The sequence below is a fragment of the Carettochelys insculpta genome, chromosome 1 (assembly GCF_033958435.1).
Source record: "Carettochelys insculpta isolate YL-2023 chromosome 1, ASM3395843v1, whole genome shotgun sequence".
NCBI lineage: Eukaryota > Metazoa > Chordata > Testudines > Carettochelyidae > Carettochelys > Carettochelys insculpta.
The window spans coordinates 117682996-117707147 of NC_134137.1; the positions used below are offsets into that span (position 1 = coordinate 117682996).

At 43.1% G+C, this 24152-nt stretch overlaps 1 protein-coding gene across 3 annotated transcripts in view; it reads left to right on the plus strand.

Moving 5' to 3' along the window:
• COL4A2 (collagen type IV alpha 2 chain) overlaps positions 1–24152 on the plus strand; it is a 259647-nt gene that overhangs the window by 176572 nt on the left and 58923 nt on the right. For all 3 annotated transcript variants that reach the window (XM_074990097.1, XM_074990108.1, XM_074990087.1), the window contains exons 16-25: positions 3228–3272; positions 5340–5393; positions 6044–6110; positions 11139–11240; positions 11679–11834; positions 16709–16801; positions 17183–17346; positions 21848–21920; positions 22017–22123; positions 23451–23652. In XM_074990097.1, coding sequence (XP_074846198.1) covers positions 3228–3272; positions 5340–5393; positions 6044–6110; positions 11139–11240; positions 11679–11834; positions 16709–16801; positions 17183–17346; positions 21848–21920; positions 22017–22123; positions 23451–23652 — 1063 coding nt within the window. The remainder of the gene's footprint in view (positions 1–3227; positions 3273–5339; positions 5394–6043; positions 6111–11138; positions 11241–11678; positions 11835–16708; positions 16802–17182; positions 17347–21847; positions 21921–22016; positions 22124–23450; positions 23653–24152) is intronic.

The following is a 24152-nucleotide window of genomic DNA, read 5'->3' on the forward strand; positions in this document are numbered from 1 at the left end:
CCTGACACTGCCTCCTCCCCACTTAACCTAAGCTGCGCTCAGGCCGGGCTGCTTCCCCGTGCCTCCCTGTGCCCTGTTGTGCCCTGCCCACCCCCTTGCACCAGCCCCGCTTCTGCAGCCGCAGGCAGCTACCTGGCTTTGCACCCCCTGCCCAGGCGCTCTTCAATTTCCGTTCCCCTGTCTCTGCAGGTGAACAGACATATTGTAGAGTAATTAATGAAGGGAAAATGCCTTGTTAGGTTGTGTTATGATAACTAATGTTAACTATTGAAGTAACTGTGTTCATTTTAATGGGATTTGGTGTTGTTTTAACGTAAATGGGTGTAAATTTTGGGGCTCAGGAATGCATAAAATTTTTCCCATTGAAATTAATGGTAATTACATTTTTGACTTACAAGAATTCCCTGAGAGGAGTTTTTCAGGAATGAATTACCCGCGTAAGGCAGGGGAAGACTGTACTATAGCTGTTGGACAGGTCAGAGGTGAAAAAAGTTGTATGTGGGAGTTGCTGTGCAACTTTTTTGTGCCTACTAGGCCTGAAAAGGAAGAGGCCGCTGAGCCAGGCAAAGGGAGATGCCAGTGCCTCCACACTCAGACTTGTGAAGTGACTAGGAGCCACTCCATGTTGAGATCTACAAAAGTCTGTGATGAATACCTATGGCCTGTTTGCTGGCTTGGGGCAAGGTTCCATTTCTCCACCCACTTCCTTAGCTTTCCCCACAAAGACAAATTAAGGGGTAGGGAATAGTGAATGTCACCCATATTGATATTATTCATATACACCCTAAAACTGGGTCTACACAGAGATGTCCTGCCAGCAGCTTCATGCTAATGAGCAGTCTTGCAATTTCAAATGACTGCTCATTAGCATATTCCTGTGGCTCATTAGCATAGTCACTCAAGATCTCACTGCCAGCAGTAAACAGGCCATGTAGACATGCCTCTGCCGGCAAAAACCCCCTCTGTCGACAGCCCCTTATTTCTGAAACAAGTCAGGCACAAGAGTTTGGCAACAGAGTGTTTTTGCTGACAGAGGCATGTCTACATGGCCTGTTTACTGCTGGCAGCACCCTCTGCTGGCAGCGAGATCTTGCATGGCTGTGCTAATGAACTGCAGGAGTATGCTTATGAGCAGTTATTTGCAATTGCAAGACTGCTCATTAGCATGAAGTTGCCGGCAGACGTCTCCTTGTAGACGCAGACTAAGAGAAAATCTAAACCTGTCTGGATGTAAGGATTCTGTAGCACCCAGATGATACTGCTCCATGTCATGTCTTCAGAGTACCACTTCTGAATGAACACATATGGTGGACTAGATAGGCAATATAAGTATTCCTAAAAGAATTCAGGCTGTGTCTGTGCTATGGTATCCGTTTGAAAGGGGAGTTCAAATGAGGCAAATAGAAAATCCAAATGAGGTGCTGATTTACAAATCTCGTGTTTCATTTGCATAGTCTTACACAGTCTTGCTTCCCAAAGAAAATGCTTTTGAAACAAAAACAGAAATACAGACAGGGTTCTTTCAAAAAAAAAAAAAAAAAACAAAACACATTTTTGAAAGCACCCTTATTCCTGATTCTTTTCAGGAAGAAGCATTCTTTCAAATATGGGGTTTTTGTTTGAAGGAAACCTGTCTACCCTTCTGTTTTTGTTTCAAAAGCAGTCTCTTGCGGATGTGAGCTCATGTGAGATTATGCAAATAAAGGGCAAGATTTGTAAATCAGAGCTTCATTTGCATTTTTATTTGATTTATTTGCAGTCCCTTTCGGAAGGGGACTGTATTGCAGACACAGCCTCAGAGTATATCTACACAGCAAAGTTATTTAAAAATAACAGCCCTTATTTCAAGATAATTGCTAGCACCTACATAGTGCAACTGCTATTTCGAAATAATTTAGAAATAGTGGTTGTCTTATTTCCACGAGGGCCATGTCTACACGAGCCCCAAACTTCGAAATGGCCACGCAAATGGCCATTTCGAAGTTTACTAATGAAGCACTGAAATGCATATTTAGCGCTTCATTAGCATGCGGGCGGCCGCGGCACTTCGAAATTGACGCGTCTCGCCGCCGCGCGGCTCGTCCCAACGGGGCTCCTTTTCGAAAGGACCCCGCCTACTTCGAAGTCCCCTTATTCCCATGAGCTGATGGGAATAAGGGGACTTCGAAGTAGATGGTGTCCTTTCAAAAAGGAGCCCCGTCTGGACGAGCCGCGTGGCGGCGAGTCGTGTCAATTTCGAAGTGCCGCGGCCGCCCACATGCTAATGAAGCGCTGAATATGCATTTCAGCGCTTCATTAGTAAACTTCAAAATGGCCATTTGCGTGGCCATGTCAAAGTTTGGGGCTAGTGTAGACATGGCCGAGGAGTAGCACCCATTTTGAAATAGCTATTTCAAAATAGGGGCTGCGTAGACAGGGAATAGAGCCTATTTCGAAATAAGCCGTAGTGCATCCATGGCTATATTATGAAATAGTCTCTGTTGTTTGTAGAGGCTATATTTTGAAATAGCTGAGGGCTACTTCAAAATGGCCATTTCTACACAGCTAATGAGCAGCCCGAAATACGCTAATGAAGCACGGATGCAATTCCCCCTTCCTCATTAGCATAAGGTCGCATGATTTGGAGTCCAGAAGACGTTTTCCGGACTCCAAAATGCCATTTAGAAGTGCAGCCCCCGGGGGGTGGGGGTCTTCCGGAAGGAAGTCCTTCTTCCAGAGGCCCCTTCTTCCCAAAAATTTTCAGGAAGATGGGGCCTCCAGAAGAAGGACTTCCTTCCGGAAGACCTGCTGGGGGCCGCACTTCTAAATGGCACTTTGGAGTCCAGAAGAACATCCTCCTGACTTCAGATCACGTGACCTTATGCTAACGAGGCACAGGGAATTTGCATCCATGCCTTATTAGCATGCCACTTTGTTTGGCATGTGTAGAAACGGCCAATGTGTTTTGTGTGGAGCAGCATTATTTCAAAATAAACTATTCCAGAATAACTCTTCAAAATAAGGCTGCGGTGTAGGCATATCCTCAGAGATCATGGGGGTGGTTTAACAATATCTTTCTTTTGAAGAAAGAAAGACATAAATTTGCCTATTCTGTTTGCACTGTGCCTCTGTGAATTCTTATTCTTATGATCAGGTTTTTAAAAGTCCACTTGCACACTTTATCTTAGAAGGGCCAAAGATTATAAGATTTGTCGCTTTACTTTGCAAATGATGTTGTATTTTCAAAGGGATTACCTGGTATCAACGGCATCCCTGGAGTTCCTGGCGAAAAAGTGAGTATTTACCATAAAAGTCAGGTTTGTTTTTAACACACTGCTTTTAACATAGAGAACTGACGTCTTCGGATCACAGAAAAATATATGTTTTATCCTGAAAATAAATAGAGAAAAAATTTTACTTCCATCTAACTTGGCACTCCTAAAAGCCTGGCACCCTAGGCAATCACCTATTTCACCTACAAAATCAGGCCAGCCCTGCAGTGGAATTACACTGGTGTAAACCCATCGAATGCAAGAGGAGATTTAAGCCTGGTATTTTTATACACACAGCTCCATCAGCTGAAGCGTACAGTAATGGTCTGTGATATATTGCACTCTGCTGATGCAGGCTTCAGATTTCTGCCATTTCAGAAGTGCACCAGCAGGCTACTATCGGCAGTCCCTGAATGTGTCATTGTCTCAGTAAAAAGAATAAATAATTCAATTAATTAAATTCTCAATGGAAATATGTTTATGTGATAGGATATTCTTACAGCCAGTAGCAGTGTAATTGTATAATCTTCAACATCCTAAAGGCTTAGCCCAAGGACACTAGCTACTATACAAACACCTGACCAAGAAATTATTCCAGTACTCACAATGTACAAATAACAATGACTTCATTATCCCAATGACAACTCTAAGATGTGACTCAGTAGCCTATTCTAGACAAGTTTCTGTAGCTGACTAGCATCTGGGGGAACTCCAGAGTGAAAGAGACGCTGAGCATGTGCATTTCCTGTGTGACACCATCTCCAAGGACTAGATAGAATGGGTTATCTGCTGCCTTCTTACCTGTCTTTGCATCAGTCCAGAATGCTGTTTTCCATCTCAAGATCTTCTGAGACCTCAGCAGCTGCTTTTCCTGCCAATTTTGTATTCACCCAACTAGGCTGTGTACCAGGGCTGCAACAGAGCCAGGGTTTGGTCCAACGTACAGAATTTTTTTTTTAATTCTTTGGGCTCCAAGTGGCGCATAGGGCCTCCACAGTCATTCTCCATCTCTTGTGATCCTTAGCTATAGTCTTGATTTGATACCATGTTAAGCCAGCTGCTTTTACTTCATCCAGGAAGCTTTGTTGCCGTGTTTGGGATGCCCCTCTTCCCTCTTTCCCTTTGGATTCCATTCCAACATTTGTCTCATGATACATTCCTCTCAGTCCTTATGTAGGATATAGCCTGCCCATCACCATTTTCTTGTCTTGCTCTGGATCTCCGTTGGCTTCTGGTTTGTTTTGGTCCACAAGGTTCCGTTTGACATTCTGATGTACCACTGTAGCTGGAGAATGTGTCTAAGGCATTTATTGACAAACATCTGAATTTTCTTAGTGTTGCTCTGGACAACGCGCCACATCTCTGAGCCATACCGCAGCACTGAATTCACATTGGAGGTGAAAATATGTAGCTTGGTTCTTGTTGAAATGGCTTTTGTACACAGACTGGTTGTAATGGCAGAGGCTTGTTGCACCTTTCATATTCTTGCACTGATGTTCTCTTCAGCGCCCCCATTCTTGCTGATAACGCTTCCCAAGTATACAAACTGGTCAACATTTTGCACTGCTTTTCTTTCTATTTTAATTTCGCTTTCCTGTCTGTTTGTGTGCATCAACTTGGTCTTCTCTTGACTGATCTTGAGGTCAGCTGTTTCCTGTAGGGCATCTGTCTTCTCTTGCATATACTCTAGTTTGTCTGCAAGCAGGGCTAAGCTGTCTGCAAACTCGAGATCTTCAAGTTTCCTGGTTTGTGTTCATTGGAGTCCCCTTTGTGAGGCAGCATATGCTGTTTTTGTGACCCAGTTTAGGACAATCAGGATGTACAGAATATATATAAATTTAAAAAAATGGAAAAGTAGAACTCAATTGATATTCCCAAGAGTAAATCCTGCGGGTAACAAACTTCTCAGCTTAGTTGTGTGGTTAACATGCTTAACTCTATTAGAGGAAATTAGTATTCTTATGCTTTAAAACAACTTCTCGAACAGATTATAATGTAAACATGCTGGACAGTTGAAAAGTCTTGTAACCAAATCTCTTCTCACTTTGTCTGGTTTAAAAAAGGAACCCATTTTGATGTATATTTCAGGGTTTTCAAGGATTTGATGGCTATCTAGGAAGAGCTGGTCCTAAAGGAATGAAGGTATTTCTTTCCTTTCCTGCACTAAAAGTGAATGTAATTTGTCAGAATTAGTAAACCAGACTTTATTTTGCTTATGTTATACCGATTCATTAGAATAAATATATTTGTGTTTGTTGCCATAATTGAACAGGCAGTTGTCTGTGCTGCTTGGTTTCCATCAGTAGCCAAATACTTAAGAGGAAGGTGTAAAAACTCACAAAAATGTGCTTAACTGACACTGGGAAGAGAAAACAACAGGGACGATTTTCTGATTTGCCCCACACTGGTGAAGAGAATGAGTGAGTGAGTGGGAAAATGTGGATGTATGATGAAAAAGTAGAATGAGGATAACAAGTGGAAGAATCAGTGAAGAGGTAGCATGACTGAAGGGAAATACAAAACTTTTGCTGGCAACTTGGGGCGAGATGTTAAAGGTATTTAGTGCCTATGAGTGAAGATAGACACCCAGTGGGATTTTCAACTCCCATTGAAAACAAAATGATTGGGACTTTAAAAATTCTCTTAGCTATCTATGTTGCTAAGGTGGCCACATACCCTGGGGAATCTGGCTCTTTGTGTAATGGACTCACATGCTCAAACTGTCCCTCCCCACAAAATGGTGTAAGTACACTCTGAGTGTATGTCTGACATTTCATTATCTATTTCTGTAGGGAGAGCAGGGTGAAAGAGGCATTCAAGGACCACCTACTTATGTTCCATATCCCATTCCAAGAAAAGGTATGGCTTCCTTGCTCAGAGTACTTGTGATGCTGATAGCTTATTCTTGTTTTTCTACCTTCCCCACAGAGCAAAACCATGAAATGCAAAGAACTCTGCATTTTTAGTAAAGCTGATCTGCATGTACATTATTCATTGAAAACAATAGTATGCAAACTCCCTATTAGTGTGAATTTGCCTGATTTTCAGGAAAATTACCTTCGGTCTGATCCTCTTAGGCCTCGTCTTCACTCAAAGAAAAAGGGCATTTTTGCAGGCAAGGGAGTAGCCCAGTGGTTAGAACATTGGCCTTATAAACCCTGGGTTGTGAGCGCAGCCCTTAAGGGGACCTTTCAATGGCTTGGGGCAGGTTAGATTTAAAAAAAAAAAAAAAAAGTGTCATTGATGGTACTAGCTCCTGCTGAGAGTTCAGGGTAGTGGACTCCATGACCTCCGAAGGTCCCTTCTCTTTTCTTTTAGGTCAAAGTGAGTTTGTCTTTGCACACCTTAGCAGGCTGGGTTAAAAATCCTAATCTGCTCTGTAACTCAACCTGTTCACTCATGCTAGCACTAGTGTTCCCTGTAGACTGAGGGCTTGGCAGCCACCCAGGAGAGATTCAGGTGCTGCTCAGTTGATTAACAGAGCACCCACAGCCACCTATAGCCAGCAGCATGTGTTTCTATTGGTAGTACACTTCTGCACACATCTTGGTGCACATAAATTTATTCTACACATGGATCAAAAAAATTAGAGGGAACTCTGGTTAGCACTCCTTTTTTTCCTCTAGTGTAAACAAAACCTTGAGATCTAAGAAAATGTCAACATTCCTGTAAGTATTCTTGTAACATTTATGTGCAGTAATGGGCATTTTAGTAAAAAAATAGTCACTATAGCCATGACAGGTGAGGTGAGCCAGAGACTGATGTAGAATCAATATTCCAGAGTGATGGGCATAACTGAAGACCAGGCAGAAGAGACAGATTATTTTTTTCCACAGCCAGAGCTTTAAACTAAATGTTCTGAAAGGGTCCTGCAGTCTGGGCTCCTAATAAGCTTAACCAAAAGACTTAATCTACTGTGATGCTTCCCAAAGGATCCCAGAGTTGTGGGCACTTCACCCCTATTTCTGTCGTCAGCATGAGAAAGCCTTGTTTGTGCTTGGCAGAGGTCACCTCCAGCCATGTGTAGCACGAGCACCTTCCTCTCAGCCCATTCGGGCTCTGCTGTCCTCTGCAGGTTAGAAATAGTCATGTGCAAGTCCTCCATGCAACTCACTAAAGTACCTAGCCCCGATCCACAGGCCACACACAGCACTGCAGATCTGCTCCCCACAGTTTACCAGTTACACCGTACAAAACAACACCACGTTAGCTTACAGCACTTAGAGAAAGCAAATATATCTTTTTAACAAAAAAACAGAGATTCATGTGACAGCAAGCAGAAATATTAGAAACAAAAGGTTAGATCTTCAGTAAAACCATAAATGAAATACTAGAGCCTAAACTTAACAAATAGGACATTATGTCATAAAAGCAGAAGCTCCCTGCAAATCCTTCCAGTATATTACAGTCAGGCATGGCTGTGGTTATCTCTTCATGATACAAGCCCAGTCAGGTTACATCTAGGTGAAAAGGCAAAATGTGGCTTTGAAACACCTAGGACACGTCTACACTATGGGAAAACTTCGAAATGGCCATGCTAATAGCCAAATCAGAAAATACTAATGAGGTGCTGAAATGAATATTCAGCACTTCATTAGCGTGCTGCCAGCCGTGGCACTTCGAAAGTGCCGCATTTCACTTGCACGTGGCTCATCTACACGGTGGTCCTTTTTGAAAGGACCTTGCAAACATCAAAATCCCCTTATTCCTATCAACATGGCCATTTCAAAGTTTTCCCCTAGTGTAGACATAGCCCTGATGTAACAGAACAGTCTATGATCTTTATTCATAAACTGGAAATCCTCCTGCTGTGTGTTCCTTCCTATAGGTAGTGTGCAATCTCTTTTAAATTCTTAATCTTGATTAATTGGTGGCTTACTTTGCAGATAAGTAGCCTTTGTGAAATATACAATATTTAGTTGGTATGTAACCAGGCAGATAGGAATGTGTAAAAAGAACACATTCTCACCAGAAGCGATGCGTGGAGATACTAAGTGCTCACCAAGATTTCTGCCTTCCATTTGGCAACAGCTGCTATGCAGAGATTTTTGAAGTGGGACAGAGGGGGCATGAAAGAATACTCTGGGCTAACAGCAAGCAGCTCAAGCTGGGGGTGGGGGTGCCACCTCCAACCCACGACTTACCTCAGTGGGCCACAGGCTGGGTGCAACTGACATTGATGGGACCATGGATTGGGCATTTGGGCATGCAACTTGGGGCTTTAGTGAGGGGACCAGACCATATTACACTTAAAAGCATTTCAGACATCCATGTTTCATATTTTCTCTTCCCTTTCTTGCTAGACTAAAAAGAGAAAGAAAAAGGAGAAAAAAAAGCTGAAAAATGCAAAACATGATTTTTATTTAATACAATATCCAGACATTTTCAAAAATTAAAATTTGCATGTTCAAAAAGAGGCCATTTTAATGTGTCTTAAATGGAAAATATCAATTAACTCTGTTTAGGTTACTGCCATGTTACATGCCATCATAGTTGTAATTTTAATGTTAAGTTCCCGATCATAAGTCTATAGATACTCATAATTCACTGTATGTTTACAGAGCTCTCTGACACAGCTTCTATTATAAATTATTAATATATTTTCCCTTTAACATTTTTGGGGGGGATCACCTTTCCACATAAAATGTGATATCGTATGTGTAGTCCTTGCCAAACTGAACAATTTCTGCTCAAAGTTTGAGGTCAATCACATAAATCGTTTTTCACTTTATGAAAACCTGGTCATTTTCCAATTTTTTAAAAATTGTTTTAATTCACTTGTGTGCTCTTTTCATGATACTGAATGACTGTAAAAGCACTGGGCTTTGTTTCACATTGTCTCTCTAACACAAAATGCTATTTTTATTAAATTGGATTGCACACATTTTTGGTTCTTAGATGTGCATCTGCTACCATTTTCCTGAGATGGCTGCCAAACACTGAAAATTCCATTCTGGCTGATAACCAAGCACTCATTTAAATAACATGGGATGTTCAACTGATTTAAATTGTGAGCTTTTCACTAAGCGTATATTGCGCAGCACAGTGATTGGTCCCAAAACTTATGTTTCCAGCAGCTCATATCAGCATCCCTCACCACCTGCACGGAGAGCCCCCTCTCTATGTAGGCCTGCCCTCCCATGCTGTAGGCAAGGACAACCCACAGAACTCTCTGTGGGTTTGGACGGTGCCATCTTTCTGGATTGCGACAGCGTGCCCAACTCTCCACTCCACCCCAGGCCCTGCCCTCACTCCACCCCTTCCCCTAAACCCCCACCACACACTGCCTCTTCCTGCCACAATTCCGCCCCCTCCTCTAAGCGCACTCTGTCCCTGCTTCACTTGTCCCCTCTAACACTCCCTCATGCCTCTCAGCAGCTGATCACAGCAGACTGACTGAAGGGAGTAGGAAGCGCTGGGACGGTAGGGGAGGATCTGACCAGCCCAGCCCACCAGTAGGCAGGAAGCACAGAGGGGAGGGACAGGACCTGATCGGAGGGACTGCTGGTGGGTGCTAAGCACCTACTGTTTCTTTTCCATGGGTGCTGTAGCCCTGAATCACCTGTGGAGTCAGCATATCTGGGGAGGGATAGGCAGAAAGAGGGAGGGACGCATTATGTGTGCCATCCAGCTGCACGGAGCTAAGGCTTACATCTACACTTGCAAAAATCTTCAAAGTGTCCATGCTAATGGCCAAATCAAAGAGTATTAATGAGGCGCTGAAATGAATATTCAGTGCCTCGTTAACATGCCGCCAGCTGCGGCACTTCGAAACTGCCGCATTGTGCTCCCATGTGGCTCGTCTACACGGGGGTCCTTTTCGAAAGGACCCTGCCAGCGTCGAAATCAACTGATAGGAGTAAGGGGATTTTGTTGTTGGCAGGGTCCTTTTCAAAAGGACCCCCCCTGTAGATGAGCCGCGTGGGAGCGAAACATGGCACTTTCGAACTGCTGGGGCCAGTGACATGCTAATGAGGCACTGAATATTCATTTCAGTGCCTTATTAGTATTCTTTGAGTTGTCCATTAGCATGGCCATTTTGAAGGTTTTTTTAAGTGTAGACATGGCCTAAGACACAAACCATAGTCCAATCCCTGTGCAACAACTAGCCCAAAACACAGTCCTTCTGCTCTCTGGTAGCAAAGGGTCTTCTTCCATCATGTGTCCACTAGAGTGTAAGGCACTCCCCAGAAGAGGAGGAAACCTGCCATACAACCTAGAACACCCCGTGAAGAGGTAAGTCACAGGTGCGCTCCTCCTTCATGCTATGCACCTCAGCAGATAATTCTTCCCCTTTTAGTGCAGGGAAACTCCACACTACCCACCATTTGGGCATGACTGAACCCTAACCATGATCTCCTCAGAAGAGCACAGTCTGGAGATTGCTTCACTCATACTAGCAGCCTTACATTTATGTGGTAGCTGGCAGGTGTGTCCAGCCCAGAAGCTAAGGTGGTTGGAGATACAAGCAGAGCTCTGTAGCTGTTGAAACTTTGAATGCAGATCTACTTCTCTTAGCAGTTGTGTTTTCTTTAAAACTATAAGTTTCCGTTAATGTTAATTTTAATAGGGCAATCAGGATCTTAGGATATAACTTTGAATAGTGCTACCTTTAAATGTTCTCTTCCACAAGCCTTTTTTCTCCTTAAATGCTTCTGTCTGCTGTGTTACAGGTACTTGAGTGTGGCTCTTGTGCTACTGTGAATACTGCAGTTTTTAATTAAAACACTTTCTGGAATGTGTCACCAAAAGAAGGAGTTGAATGTTCTGATTGATCTTGCAAGAATTACAGTTGTCTGAGTAATTGCAAACATGCAGTGCTGCACATGTGTGTCACAAAGATCAGCAGAATAACCTGTATTCTTGTGGGGTGGGGATGTATTTCAGGTGTAAGAGGAGATCCAGGATTTCCAGGCATTCCCGGGACTGCAGGAGACCGAGGGGAACAAGGAGACCCTGGCACACCTGGTCTGCCTGGGGACTTTTTTGGTAATATTCTGGCATTTCATGACCTAAGTATTGACTCAAAACAATTTGCTGTGCTCCAATTTTAGTCAAAATTATTTTGGCAGGGTGGGGGGAATGGGTCAGGTGTACATATGAAGATAACATATCGAGCTTGGGGCACTGGAAGAGGTGACATGGTGTAGTGGATAAGGAGCTGTACTGGGAATAAGGAAACCTGATTTCATTTCTGTTTCTGCTACTGACTTCTGATGCAACTTTGGGCAATTCACTTGCAAAGAGGGGTAATGATACCTTTTCACTTTGGTAACATGCTCAAATGAAAAGTACTATTATCACGATGTACAGAATACTGTGTTGTTTCCTCACCTGGTGGGAGTAGTTAGCATGTGCAGCCTCTTAATCTGAGAGCACCTTGAAGAGGCCATTTTCAATTTTTTGCTTGCTTTGTTCCCATTTCAGATGGCTCTGAAAAAAGAGGGTTACGCGGGGAAATGGGTCCCAAAGGTTCTCGTGGAGAGCCAGGTCTTCCAGCAATTCAGCCAGGTCCACGTGGTAGTGATGGTAAACCTGGACCGCCAGGGTTTCCTGGCCCACCTGGCCCTCCAGGAGACCCAGGTAAGTGGTTAGTGATGCTGCCAAGCACTCAGGTCTTGGGGAAATGAACAGCTTTTATTTTAGGGAATCAGAAAATATCAGTGCTTGAACATTTTCTAAGGAGGCCACCACCATATCAAGTTAATAGGTCATCTTGGAAGAGGAATGGGAATTCTCTGATGGGCTCAGGATGTGGTGGGGAGTTAGTGATTGTATGCATCTGGGCCAAAGGAAGGGTGCCAAAAGCACAAAGAAACACCAAAAGAAAGGTGTGTTTAGCCGATCGTCAGACATTAATAACAAACCCTGGAACACACACCTGGTTGGTTTGTTTTTGGTTTTTTCTCATGGTTTGGCATTTTCAGCAGGAGGCCTGCTGGTAGGAGGTGCTCAGGGGAGGGAAGAGAGGCCCACCAATGGGTACTCAGCACCTTTTTTTTTTCAGTGGGTGTTCCAGCCCTCAAAGTTGGTGCCTATCAGTGTTTTTTCTTCATCAAGGCACTATTCAGTCAGGGTTATTGACATTGTTTACATATGGCTGGTCAGTGGTGCTGGAGCAATTTTGATACTGGGCATGCTAAAGGGGGAAGTCATGTCTTTGGGTTATTATTACTACTTCAAGCCAGGGATTGCCCCAGTACCCCAAGTCCCAGCACCTATGTTGTTGGCCCTATATTGAACACAGTAGTGTCTCACCTTCTCCTGTGGCAAACTTATTTGTATATTGACCATGACCAATTGAGTTTGCATGTTGTGAAGACTTAAAAACATGACTGTTCTGACCCTCTGTGATCTACCTGAGAAGAATGAATAGCTGATTTCAATTCTGTCCAAGCTGGTATGCCTTTACTTAACTAGCGTATACCAAAATATCTAGCAGTATTAGCATGGCTCTCTCTCCAAAACTACACGAAGATAATCTAGCAACCTGGTCTAAGAGGTGAACCCAAAATCATGTCTTTAAATATTATTTTTAAATGCTCACTTTCAAGAATTACAGTTGGCTGAGTAATAGAAAACATGCAGGACTGCACAAGTGCGTCACAAAAGTCATCAGAATAACCAGTCTTAAAATATTCATGGATACAAGGATTATGGTCTAGATTATATACTAGATCCTAGCTGGTAATACAGTAGATCATTTCACCACAGGTACCGTAAAACTGACCTAAGTGGTCTGCTGAGCATTCCCCTCACATGAATAGCGACTGCATCAAAGAACTCTGCCTCCAACATAGGAGTCATCTCTGGAATGCTGAGTCCATAAGAAAGGCTCAGTGTGTGATGTCCCCTCAACCACCTTGTAAAATTTAGAGCAGTGTTTAAGCAGACTAGGACAGCTCCAGAGACTGGGAAAGAGGTGTAAAGAACTGTGAACTAGATGGCTTGAAGTCAGCTTTCCGCGAAACCTCTGGCCCAGCTGGGCCAAGGCCTTATTCAATGATTGAATGTGGAGAGCTAAGCCATGCAGTGTACTCTTATTGTACATAGGCTATCATTAATCTACCATAGAATTGTAACTTTTAGGTATTTAGATGTGTTTGTAAAGGTAATATGTTAAATGTGGAACAGCAAACACCGCATGTCAGTAATACTGCAGTTATGTATTAATTCAGCACCTCTTTGCTTCAGAGCCAATGCTGTACTAATACAGAACTAAGCAGCAGTCACTGGTCTAAAGAGTTTACAGTCTCATCTTAAAATGAGAGAAAATGGAGAGATACACACAACCAGGACAGTTCCAGGAACCAGTGAGACAGTACTGATCAGTGTGATAGGCAGTACAACAGTGGTGTAACCATTGTCCGTTATTTCTGTTGGCAGAGTGTTGAGGGGGTGATGAGGTGGTTTTTTGGGTGCTTACAAGGGAGTTCATCCCAAGTGTGTGGGTTAACATGGGAGAAAGCACAAAGATACTAATTTTAAAATTACACAAGTATGCAATGAAGGCCAGCTGGTGACACTGTTGGAGCAGAAATGGAAGCTTAACAATTAGATAGCCTACAGGAGCCTACAGCATGGAAAGAAGGGAGGGACAAGCTGCAGAGGGCCTAGGAAATTAAGATGCTTACATTTGATGTGATGGGGAAAAGGGAATTGCCCAAAGAATATAAAGGAAAATTATCATGGTCTGGATAGGTACAAGCAAGAGTTGCGTTTAGACCATGTTAAGTTTAAGCTGATAGCTGGCCATCAGTGAGGAAGTGTCATGTAGACAGACCAACACTTTTTGTCAGTTTGAGAAAGAGGAGGCTGATCTGGAGTGAAGAGGCAGATCGGAATCATCACTGTAAAGATGGTGACTGAATTTGTGCTTGTGTGTGTGAAACAGTCATCTTCTCTCCTCTCCGCTTCTCTCCTCCCTGGAGATGGAACTCTGTAGAGGGAGCATAAATATGAATCTCCAAGGGACATGCTGAAGGAGCAGTTAAGAGAGGTAGGAAGTAAACTAGGAGTGGACAATATCATGAGGAAGGACAGTGGTCAAAAATGGTCAGTGGTGTCAAAAGCAGCTGGCAGATCTAGGCAGAGATGTCCTATAGATACGCAAAATATGCGACATCAAATTGCCCCAGATTTTGTGGTGCCCCAAGCCAGTTTTTCTCAACCTTTTGTACAAAGTACAAATTTATGATTGTGCAAAAACAATAAAAATAATTAGATGGACGTAAAATACGTCCAGAGTTTTATACATAAAAATGGTTCAGGAACACTGAGTTAATGTGCCCTGAGTACCCCCCAGTAGATGTACCCCTGGTTGAGAACCACTGCCCTAGGCAGTTGTGTGTTGTGTGTGCAGCAGCGCCAGCTCCAGCAGCCAGCACCATCCCCCAGTTGCCTGCCTCCTCGCATGCAGCACTCTGCTGCCACTCACGGTCTGTTTCTCCTTCCAGGGAAAGGGGAAACTATCACTTGCATCTGTCTGGCTGCCTCTGGCATCTCCTCTGTCCCGCAGCTCAGGCCTCTCACCACCACCCACACATCCTGCATTCTCCCTGTCAGGTCCCTGCCCTGTTCCTACCTCCTACAGCTCTGGGCCTCCCCCCCTCCCCCATGGTTCTGGACCCCTTGGCCCCACAGCCTATGATTGCAAGCCCCTCCCATGGAACACACTCTTCATGTGGAATGGCCATCCTACCCCATGGAGCAGCTGTTCCCACCTATGCCGTCCCCCTCACTGTAATGTTGCAGGTGCTTGGGCTGCATCGGGCACCAGAATTGGTAAGGACGGCCCTGTGTCTAGGACAGAGGACTGACTCTGAGATCTGACTGGGAGGAGGTCTTTAGAGACCCGGGAGATCAGTTTCCACGCAGTGCAGGAGGCAGAAGCCCAGTGGGAGAAGGGCTAGGATGGAATAGGAGAGGAGTTTGAAACAGCAATTGTGTGATTACACTCTGAGCTCAGAGACGACCGGGAGAAGAAAATGGAAGTGATAGCTGGAAAAGGCAAGTGGGTCAAGGCTGGGGATGTGTTTAAGTGGAAGGGATTAAAATACTCTTGTATTGTGCGGGGAAAGAGCCAAATGTGAATCAGCGGTTAAGGAGAAGGGAGTGGGAGAGAGTGGGGGCCAGGGTGAAAAGAAGAAGAAATGGCGTTCGGGAGGAACTGGAGAGAGAGAAGAGAGCAGCTGAGAAATGTCTACATCAGTGCTGGGGAGCAGGTGGGAGGGAAGGGAAGTTGAGCAGAGGAGGAAGAGGATGGTCGTGCCTGACTATCAGTTTTCTCTTTGATGAAATCTGTGTGGCCCAGAGTAGAATGGGAAGGCAGAGTGGGAGAAGAAATGGGAATGAGGAGGGAATGCAAGGTCCCAAACAGATAGCTGGGACTGCAGGTTCAGAGTTCAGTGAGGCTTCAGAAGTGGAGCTGCTTCAGCAGCTCCAAACTGAAGAAGAACAGAACAGACTTGCCACAAGAGAAGTCATTCTGTTCTTGGGATTTCTCCCAGAGACACCCAGCAGCAAAAGAGCAGGATCAGAGGAATTAGGTATTGGGGTGAGCCTAGACTGGAGATGGCCGGGGCAGACACTGAGAGAAAATGACCAGAGCTGAGAATAGCAATGCCGGGCCCCTTGGAGAGGTACGGAGGGAGCGAGCCTCTAGGCTGTCCTGAAAGAGGAGGGGCCTCAGTCAGAAGGGAAGCACTGGTAGCTGTTTGAATGAGCCTGAAGCTATATCTGCTCACACAGCTAAGTAACTGGTGGCAGCTGGGAGCCCCAGGCTCTTTGAAATTGCTGGGCCTTGAGGCAGTTGCCCTCTTTGCTCCCCACCCCATTGGCCACCTGAAAATAGCAAAAAAGAGTGAAGAGTGAACAACTGAGAGAATCAACAAACTCATTGGAAGACAGAGCATGGAGGAGGAGGCTGAGAGCAGAAGAAAAGTTACTGGCATCGAGAGGCTGGAAATCACAAAAGGACAAGGTGGCCAGGCACAGGGAGGTGAGGAGGAGGCCAACGGGCAGTATCAATAGGACCAAGGATGGTCACAGCAGGGGAATTCGTAAGTAGAGGGGTTAGAGAGAGAGTGGTGCTGTTGAACACCAAATCAAGTGACTGGCACTTTTGGTGAGTGGGGGAGCTGGGCCAGGCTTACAAGTGACATGAGAAGATGGAGATGTGAAGATAGGAATCTAAGGGGTTGGATTGGTCCCTGGCATTGAAGTGGAAATCACCAGGGAGGAGGGTAGAACATCGTGAAGCCAGAAAGCTGGGATTAAAAACCCAGATAGCGGAGCTAGTGGGGAGGAGCCACATGGATGGTAGATGACGTGAACAGGCAGGACAGAGAATAGACAGATGCACTGCTGCTCGACACAGAGTAAAGAATGCGAAGGAGGGGAGGCGTGGTCAGCGTACAAGATATCAATGCTGTATTTCAAATGCATTAATCTTATAGGCTACCTTTTTGGGCTGAAGGGGCGCATTGGGGATCCAGGTGAGATGGGCCCTCAAGGTTTCCCTGGGAACCGAGGACAAAAAGGATCAAAAGGTAAGAAAGTATAAATAGTGAGCCTAAATCCTGAGATTTTTACTCATGCAAAAAGCTTGTTGTGCTCCAGCGTAAGTTTTGCCTGTGTGTGATCTGACCTAGGACTGCAGGATTTGACCCAACACTAATACAGTAGGAAAAATATTGCGTAGAGAGATTCCTTTATCCCCATAAAGCTCCTTTTTCATATTTATTTACGTCTTCATTAGGGAATCAATCTTGTCCCAGTAACATAAATTTGAGTTTTGCCATTGACTTCAACAGGGCCATGATTTCACCCAATGTATAAGAATTATCTTGACTGAGGTTTCTCACAATAAAATCTTGCAATGTTTGCATCCAGTGAACTTCTGTGTTTTCCTCCTTCCCGCATCTCTGCAGGTGAAATGGGGGACTGTAAATGTATTGAAGGTGATGAAGCCAGACGCAGTCCTGCTGGTCCACCTGGTCCACCAGGTTTTCCAGGACTCTTTGGAGAGCCAGGGCAGAAAGGAGCTGTTGGTGACCAAGGTCAACATGGTCTTCCAGGCTTCCATGGTGCAAAAGTACGTGATTTCTTTCTCTTAATCCAGTTTTTTTCAGAGACATATTAGAACTTGTCATTAATTTTTGTTTTAAATATTGATGAAAACCCAATGTATTTAATAAAAATTGACTTTTTGACAAAAATGTCCATTGAATAAAAATGCCAATACTCACTGTTAGCTGACAAGATGATGGTAATTATGTCAATAGAGTTGGGCTTTAATGATGTTTATAACAAAATACATATATCTAGGTGCTGAACTGTGAGCATCTTATTCAGGGGTGGGTATTAAGCACACTGCAGATCAGATGCAGTTCACTAGGATTAGTCCTTATTTACCTGAGCTTCCCTAGAATCACAGAAGATTAGGCAACCCCTTCCAGTGCTTCAACACCCTCCTAGTAGAATAGTTGTGCTTAATATCTAACCTAGACCTCCCCACTACAACTTGAGATCATTGCTCTTTTGTTCTGCCATCTGCCACCACCGAGAATAGCCTAGCTCCATCCTCTTTGGAACGTCCTTTCATGTAGTTGAAGGCTGCCATTAAATCCCCTCTCATTTGTCTCTTATATCTGCAGAGATATAAGCCCTGTTTTCTCAGCCTCTCCTCATAGTATTATGTGCCCCAGTCCCCTAATCATCTTTGTTGCCATCCAATGGATTCTCACCAATTTGTCCAAATCCTTTCTGTACTGGGTGAGGAGTCCAATATGGACACAGTACTCCAGACATGGTCTTACTGGTGCCAATTAGAGGGGAATAATCACTTCCCTCAATTTGCTGGCAAAGCTCCTACTAATACAGCCCAATATGCCATTAGCCTTCTTGGCAACAAGGGCACACTGTTGATTCATATCCAGCTTCTCATCTGCTAAAATCCCTAGGTTCTAGTTAGTTGATCCCCAGCCTGTAACAGTGCCTGGGATTCATCTATCCTAAGTTCAGGACTCTGCCTTTGTTCTTGTTGAACTTCATTGGAGTTCTTTTGGCTCAATATTAAAAACCAGAGTGACTAGAACAAAAATCCTGCAAGCCGCATGGAAGCTTCTCGAAGACACTATAATAGAGGCCCAACTTAAATGTATACCCCAAATTAAAAAACATACTAAGAAACCAAAAAAGAGCCATCATGGGTTAACACGCATGTAAAACAAGCAGTGCGGGGATAAGAAGGCATCTTTCAAAAAGTGGAAGGCAACTCCTAGTGAGGTAAATAGAAAAGAACATAAACACTACTAAATTAAGTGTAAAACTATAATAAGGAAAGCCAAAAAATATTTTGAGGAACAGCTAGCCAAAAGCTCAAAAAGTAATAACAAAATGTTTTTTAAATACATTAGAAGCAGGAAGCTAAAAAACCAGTGGGTCCCCTAGATGATACAAATAGAAAAGGAGCAATCAAGGACGATAAAGCCAGTGCAGAGAGACTAAATGATTTCTTTGCTTCAGTCTTCAAGGCTGAGAATATTGGGGAGATTCCCAAACCTGCACCATTTTTTGTGGGAAATGAAACTGAAGAGCTGTCCCGGATTGAAGTATCATTAGGGGAGGTTTTGGAACAAATAGATAAACTTAATGTTAACAAGTCACCGGGACCGGATGGCATTCATCCAAGGGTTCTGAAAGAACTCAAATGGGTAATTGCAGAACTATTAACACTAGTTTGTAACCTATTCTTTGGATCAGCTTCCGTACCTAGTAACTGGAAGATAGCTAATGTGTTGCCAATATTTAAAAAGGGCTCTAGAGGTGACCCTGGCAATTACAGAGTAGTAAGTCTAATGTCAGTTCTGGGCAAATTAGTTGAAACAATAGTAAAGAATAAAATTGTCAGGCACACAGAAGAACATAATTTGGTGGGCAAAAGTCAACATGGTTTCTGCAGAGAGAGATCATGTCTTACTAACCTGTTAGAGTTCTTTGAAGGGGTTAACAAACATGCAGACAGGGGGGATCCAGTGGATATAGTATACTTAGATTTCCAAAAAGCCTTTGACAAGGTACCTCATCAAAGGCTCTTACGTAAATTAAGTTGTCATGGGGTAGGAGGGAAGGTCCTTTCATGGATTGAGAACTGGTTAAAAGACAGGAAACAAAGGGTACACATAAATAGTAAATTTTCTGAACGGAGAGGGGTAAGTAGTGGTGTCCCCCAAGGGTCAGTCCTAGGACCAATCCTGTTCAATTTATTCATAAATGATCTGGAGAAGGGGGTGAGCAGTGAGGTGGCAAAGTTTGCAGACGACACTAAACTGTTCAAGATAGTCAAGACAAAGGCAGACTGTGAGGAACTTCAGAAAGATCTCACCAAACTGAGTGACTGGGCAACAAAATGGCAAATGAAATTTAATGCGGATAAGTGTAAGGTAATGCACATTGGAAAAAATAACCCCAACTATGCTTACAATATGATGGGGCCTAATTTAGCTGTAACTAATCAGGAAAGAGATTTTGGAGTTATTGTGGATAATTCCTTGGAAACATCCACGCAGTGTGCAGAGGCAGTCAAAAAGGCAAGTAGGATGTTAGATATTATTAAAAAAGGGATAGAAAATAAAACAAGGAGTATTTTACTGCCCCTATATAAATCTGTGGTACGCCCACATCTTGAAAACTGTGTACAGATGTGGTCTCCTCACCTAAAAAAAGATAGCCTGGCACTGGAAAAGGTTCAGAAATGGGCAACTAAAATGATTAGAGGCTTGGAACAAGTCCCATATGAGGAGAGGCTAAGAAGATTGGGACTTTTCAGTTTAGAAAAGAGGAGACTGAGGGGGAACAGGATAGAGGTATATAAAATTATGACAGGTGTGAAGAGGATGAATAAGGAGAAATTATTTACTTGTGCCCATAATACAAGAACTGGAGGACACCAAATGAAATTAATGGGTAGCAATTTACTTGTGCCCATAATACAAGAACTGGAGGACACCAAATGAAATTAATGGGTAGCAGGTTTAAAACTAATAAAAGAAAGTTCTTCACTCAGTGCATAGTTAACCTGTGGAACTCCTTGCCAGAGGAGACTGTGAAGGCTAGGACTATAAAAGAATTTAAGAAAGAGCCAGATAAATTCATGGAGGTTAGGTCCATAAAAGGCTATTAGCCAAGAGTAGGAATGGTGTCCCTGGCCTCTGATTGTCAGAGGTTGGAGATAGATGGCAGGACACAAATCACTTGATCATTGTCTTTGGTCCACCCCCTTTGGGGCACCTGGCACTGGCCACTGTCAGCAGACAGGCTACTGGGCTGACCCAGTATGGCCATTCTTATGTTCTTATTAATGAAGATGTTGAACAAACAGTCCCAGCAGGACCAACCCCATGTTCTTATTGTCTAGGGTGTGCATGGGCGGAATGGAAAAAGCATATAACAAATTGAGTAGGATATCAGGATGATGTTGTGGGACAACTGGGTAGGAAGCCTGGCCCAAAGCTTTTGTCTTGCACTTACCTTCAATTATGTTTTATCTTTGTTTTTTGTGGTTTCCATAAGCATGAACAATGCAGGAAACCACTTTATTGTACTTATTTCATTCTTAGATTTATGTATATTGACAGTCCCTGTTATTTCCATGATATTAGTGTGTGTTATTTAAATCTGATAAGGTTTGTGGGTGTGCTTCAGCAATTTCATTTTCTTAATTAAGTTTAAATAGCTGCCTGAATAAAGAACCTGTTGTTTGTGAGGGGTGAACTTTTGCACCCTAGATTAATCCTAGCCTGCAGTTGTTTTGTAATCAGGACAAAGGACCAGGAATCAGGAAATCTGAGTTTTCTTCCTAGTTCTGCCAGGTTTTCTGTCTGATTTCAGGCAAGAAATTTCGTCTCCCTATGCCTGAATCCCTTCACATGTTAGAAGTGTATGTTAATACTTCTCTGCATCACAGAATGTTGTGAGGTGCTCATATAGTTTGATGCTGGGCACAGCAAGCATGCCTATACATAAATTCTGAGGGTTTGTTTGTTTGGTTTTTTTCCCCCTGCTCTGGGAATCAGTTGCAGAAATTTTCTTTACTTCACATTATTATTATAAATAATTCAGCACATTCCCTCAACAGACTCCATCCCTCCATAGCAGGGACAACTGTAAAGCTAACATTATCCCTTGGAATCCTGCGTGAAGTGCAGATAGGCTTAATCAAGCCTTGCTAGGTTTTACACATTTTCATTGCATCTTCCTGCACGAGCAGGAACAAATCTGGACCATTGTTATTTTATATACTCCCAGAGGAGCCCATGGTATCTTACAGAAATATAATAGGGCACGTTCTTTGTTCCAAAGAGTTTTATATCCAAAGCAGAGAGACAGCACACTGCTTAAGAATCAGACACAAGAATAGGAACACCAGAGAGGAGATCATTAATAGGAAAAGATGTGAAAGTAGTCAGTTTTGAGGAAGTTTTTGGAAAACAGCAGGGGGATCATTTGGCACATGGGTTTATGGCTTAACTATGTATTTTCCTTTTGTTTCTTTAATAGCTCTGATTAACTTTATTTAAAATGAATGTCAACAGGGACTCCCTGGTGCAGTTGGACTTCCAGGGCTAAAAGGAGAGAAAGGAAATCCTGGATATGTTACAACAAAAGGTAAAGTATGCAATCTTCTATCTTTGAAATTTGCAAATTCTGTACAAGCCTTTTGTCCAATACAGGAATAATTTCATATTGAGAGTACTTTTTCAGGTCCCAAGGGAGACCCAGGAAGTCCTGGACTACCTGGCATTAATGGTGAAGATGGGTTTCCAGGAAAAGATGGTGTAGATGGCTTTCCAGGGCTTCCAGGCCCTCCAGTAAGTAACAGCTATATCCAATATTTGTGTATCATGCTTAATTGCAGACTGCCATCCACACCTACATTATAAATTATCTTACCTTCACTGGCTGCTGAAACATTCAAGTATCATATGTATCAATATTTACAAGCTATATTAATTATTTTCCGTTCTTTTCTCATTCTACTTAAGCAAATAAATAACAGTTTATATCCCAGACAGCTCAATTTGCTCCGCCAATAATTTATTATTGGTTTTCCCTCCTTTTAGATTTTTGTAAATTTCTTGCACACTGAATAACTCTTGAGAGACACATTGTCATCAAATGTAGTTGTGGAGAGGTAAAAATGGAACTGCGGGTCAGCAGCCTGACAGAGCATATTAATGCCTGCATTAAGGTGGTGCACCCTGAAAACAGTATAAACTCACATTGTACTGCACTGGGGTCAGACATCGGAACTAGAGGCCAGGCCCAGACATTAAATCTTAATGCCTATGATGGTTGTTATAAGTCAAATCTAAATCTGAAAAGACCTGTTTTCTGGTTCTTTGTGACACCAGTGTTAAAAGAAGAATTATTTCCATGAGATTTTGGCTCAGGATAGCAGAAATGTCATTGGAAGAACGGAATAAGAAATACCTTCCGTTTTGTAAAAAAATCATATGAAAATAGCTCTCAAAATTTGAAAGATGTAGCAGGAGCTCCAGCCTAAATCTAATTTGGGTTCATACGCCAGGCCTGATTCATTTTTAACCATAATGGTTCTACTCAGTTTTTCTACAACTCCATTTGATGCTTTCCGCACTTTCCTGCCCACCCTAACCTAGTCTTTTTGTCTTCTTTAAGAAAGAAGTCATTATGGTTCTTCTCTCCCATTTCACCTTACTTGTTTGCTTGGGGGGGATATGAAGTGATATTGATCACATTCTGATCAGCGTATACAGTGTCCCCTGACCTGCCACATATTTCTCTGGAGAGTAAGCAGCCCACAAATCAACCCCAGAGGCTCCCCAAAAGTTACGGTCATCTCTTTGGCCACAGGTGGTGCGTGACTGATTCCCATATTCCAAACAATATATACTCATCACTGCCTGTCTCTACAGAAATGTTCTGTCCGTGGATTTGTGTTTCATTGGCACCATCCACGGTTTTATATCTAAATTAAAATATTACTGTATTAAACATTTATTGCTGATGTCACCCTTGTAAATGGCCATGATACGGGGAAACTGTCCATCTGCCAGTTACTAAAAATAAGAACAAAAGTTTAAATGTTTGGGTGAGATTTATTTTTATGCAAAGTCAAAGTGCCCATCTCTGTAAATTTAATCTGTTTTACCATAGGGTGATGGTGTGAGAGGTTCACCAGGTGATCCTGGTTATCCAGGACCACCCGGTGAAAAGGGCGTTCCAGGAGAGATTGGTATGCCAGGTATGGGTTTACCTGGCCAAAAAGGATCCCATGGCCCTCCAGGTGACACTGGAACATACGGAAATCTAGGATTTCAAGGTCCCCCAGGTCCTCCAGGTGATCCTGCCCAATTAGGTAGGTGTGATCACAAGTTTCATCTTAAAGCCAATAGGGATCAGTACTGTCATATGCAAAACAACACGTAAACCTACTCGTTGACAAGGCAGTATAGTGGGTCTGTATGAATAAAGAGGAGTTTGTGTTATTATTTGTTCTATAGTTTCATTTCAAATATTTAAATAAACTTCATAAATTTGGCATTACTAGTCTAGTGAAACCTTAATTTTTCAGAATGAGGAGAGAGAATTTATTCTGTATACCTACCTTGTGTTGTGCCTGTCTTTCCTCTGATTGGTCCTCATCAAACCTACTCTATTAATTGAAATAAGAGAGAGAGATAAGAAAAGCTTGAATCCACCTTCTGCTCTTCATCAGGACATAAATATTTGTCCTTTGCAGGTCTCTGAGCCCCTCCTGGGCTGAGAACTTGGTACGCAGTTGCAGGTCCCCTTAATTATTTGGTGCTGTTGGGAGACTGCAGGGCTGGTCTCCATATACTAGTCGAGGTGGGGAGG